A 2,059-nucleotide genomic window follows, 5' to 3' on the forward strand; every position below is an offset into this window, starting at 1 on the left:
GCACACACTGTCCTAAATGACAGAGCAGCTAGGGTGGTGGTCTTCCATCCGCCCTGGTTGTGAGGACCTCTCTCTGTGTCCCCCAGAAGCTGAGCTTGTCTTTGGGGGACACCCTTGCCCTGGTTTTAGGGAGGCAGGACCTCCTATGGGGCTCCCAAGAGAGGGCTGCTGGGCCTTGTTCTCCAGTCAGCAGTTGGCCTCTGAAATCCTGGTTCCTGGGGACGGGGGAGGTGGGGGAGCCTACAGGCAGGAGACTGGCCCCACCAAGGAGGGCTGCCTCCACTCACCTGCTTTCTGCCCTGTGCACCTGCCTACTACTGCCTCCTTCTGGCCAGAAAAGGGATCCTCTGCCCCCTTTCTCCCTTTCTTTCTCCTCCCCTCCTCTCTCCAGCTCTTCATTTACTCTTCTCTCGCTCCTTCCTCCCTCCCTCCCCTTCTCTCTCCCTGCCCCCCCCCACTTTCTCACTCCTCCCCTCTCCATTCTTCTTTCTCCCTCTGTCCTAGGGAAGGACGTGGAGCTTGGAGCAAAAGGAAAAGCACTTGAGCCCCAGCTTCACGGTTGCCCCTGGGCAAGCAAGCCTCTCCCCTCTCTAGGTCTGGGTCAGCCCCCACCACCTCTGTTCAGGGAGCGGGGCATGGTTGTGCTTGACACTCCCCTAGGCCCCCTCACAGTGTGACTTTCTAGAATTCCAGGGTCCAGGAGGAGTGGAATTCTTAGTGCCCAGAGTCTACGAGCAAGAGACACCTGGATGCCTGGGCTGGTCAGATTGGTGAGTGAGCTCAGACAACAGCAGAGGGTGGCAGAGCCAACCCAGGTAGATCACATCCTGCAGAGAACAGGCAGGTGGGGAGGGTGGGCACTCACCATGGGTGCTGGCTTCCCGCCAGACACGATGCAGACCAGCGTGAAGTTCTGGGCTTGGTAGCGGCTGAAGGCTGCTGGTGAGTCCGCGGCAACCACTTCGATGGAGGTGGGAGGGGCTGTCCACAAGAGAAGTATGGGAAGACAGGCTTAACTGGAAGGTCGCGGAGGGACTCAGACTCCCTGAGACAGGTCAGGTCCTATGCAAGATGCTAGGGACACCATGTCACCCCAGAGGGCCACAGCTGACATGGACCACAGTAAGAGTGTCCCCTCTGGGGAGAGGGGGCACTTAGGTGTTAGCTGTGTTAAATAAGTGCATCAGACACTGGGAGTTTGGGAAGTCATTCCGGAGGAAGAGATGGACCAGCAGGTATGAAGGTTCAGTGGCAAGAAGACCAGGGCACATAGAAGGGTGTCAAATCAGACCAGCACAGAGACAAGGGGGGCACAGTGTCCAGTGGGGCAGGGGCTTATGACTTGTAGGGAGGGTGCCTGTTCATGAGACTCGATTGTGACATGTTCAGGAATTCTGGGAACTGGTTGTTAGCATTGGAAGCTTGAATTAGACTACAATGCGTGTCTTTACACCACAGTCATGGGCGAACGCTACCAATCAGGGCTTTCTCCCTAACCCCCAGAGAGCCCATTGACCTGCTAGACTAGATTGAATTGGGTCCCTTGAAGACAGGTGCTGAATTCCAGGCCCTTGTACCTGTGGATGTGATCCTGTTTGGGAACATGGGACTTTCATTTGTTATGCTAATGGGTACATGCCAGTTGGGGGTGGGTTCTAAACCCAATCACTTATGAGTGGTAAGGACCAGAACAGACAGAGAGGAGAGACAGAAGCAAAAGACAAGCACCAGGGAACACCAAGGGAGGATGAGAATCACCAGCAGGAGAGAGGCTCGTGGAAGGACTTAACGTGACTGAGACCCTGATTGGAAATTCAGCTGGCCGAACTTGAGAAAATAAACCCCTGTTGTGTATCCATGGTCCAGCTGTCCTGGGTCGCCACAGCACCAGTGGCGTTTCCTTCTTGATCCTGAGAGCAGTGGGGGCCCACTGAGGGCTTTAGGTTAAGAAACAGGATGTGATCCGAGTTGAGTTTTGAAAACGGTGAAAGTGGAGTGTGGAATTCCTTTAGAAAAGACGTTCCCTTAAGGGTCTGTGAGAGAATACAAGCCAGGAGCC

The 2,059-nt window shown here is 55.2% G+C and overlaps 1 protein-coding gene across 2 annotated transcripts in view; it reads right to left on the minus strand.

Moving 5' to 3' along the window:
- Positions 1-2,059, minus strand: part of IGSF21 (immunoglobin superfamily member 21) — a 300,787-nt gene that overhangs the window by 16,738 nt on the left and 281,990 nt on the right. For both annotated transcript variants that reach the window (XM_045299076.1, XM_004705151.2), the window contains exon 5: positions 866-981. In XM_045299076.1, the coding sequence (XP_045155011.1) occupies positions 866-981 (116 nt within the window). The remainder of the gene's footprint in view (positions 1-865; positions 982-2,059) is intronic.

Source organism: Echinops telfairi, unplaced genomic scaffold (genome assembly GCF_000313985.2).
Source record: "Echinops telfairi isolate 266 unplaced genomic scaffold, ASM31398v2 ScPeMD7_7457;HRSCAF=8495, whole genome shotgun sequence".
Taxonomy (NCBI): Eukaryota; Metazoa; Chordata; class Mammalia; order Afrosoricida; family Tenrecidae; genus Echinops; species Echinops telfairi.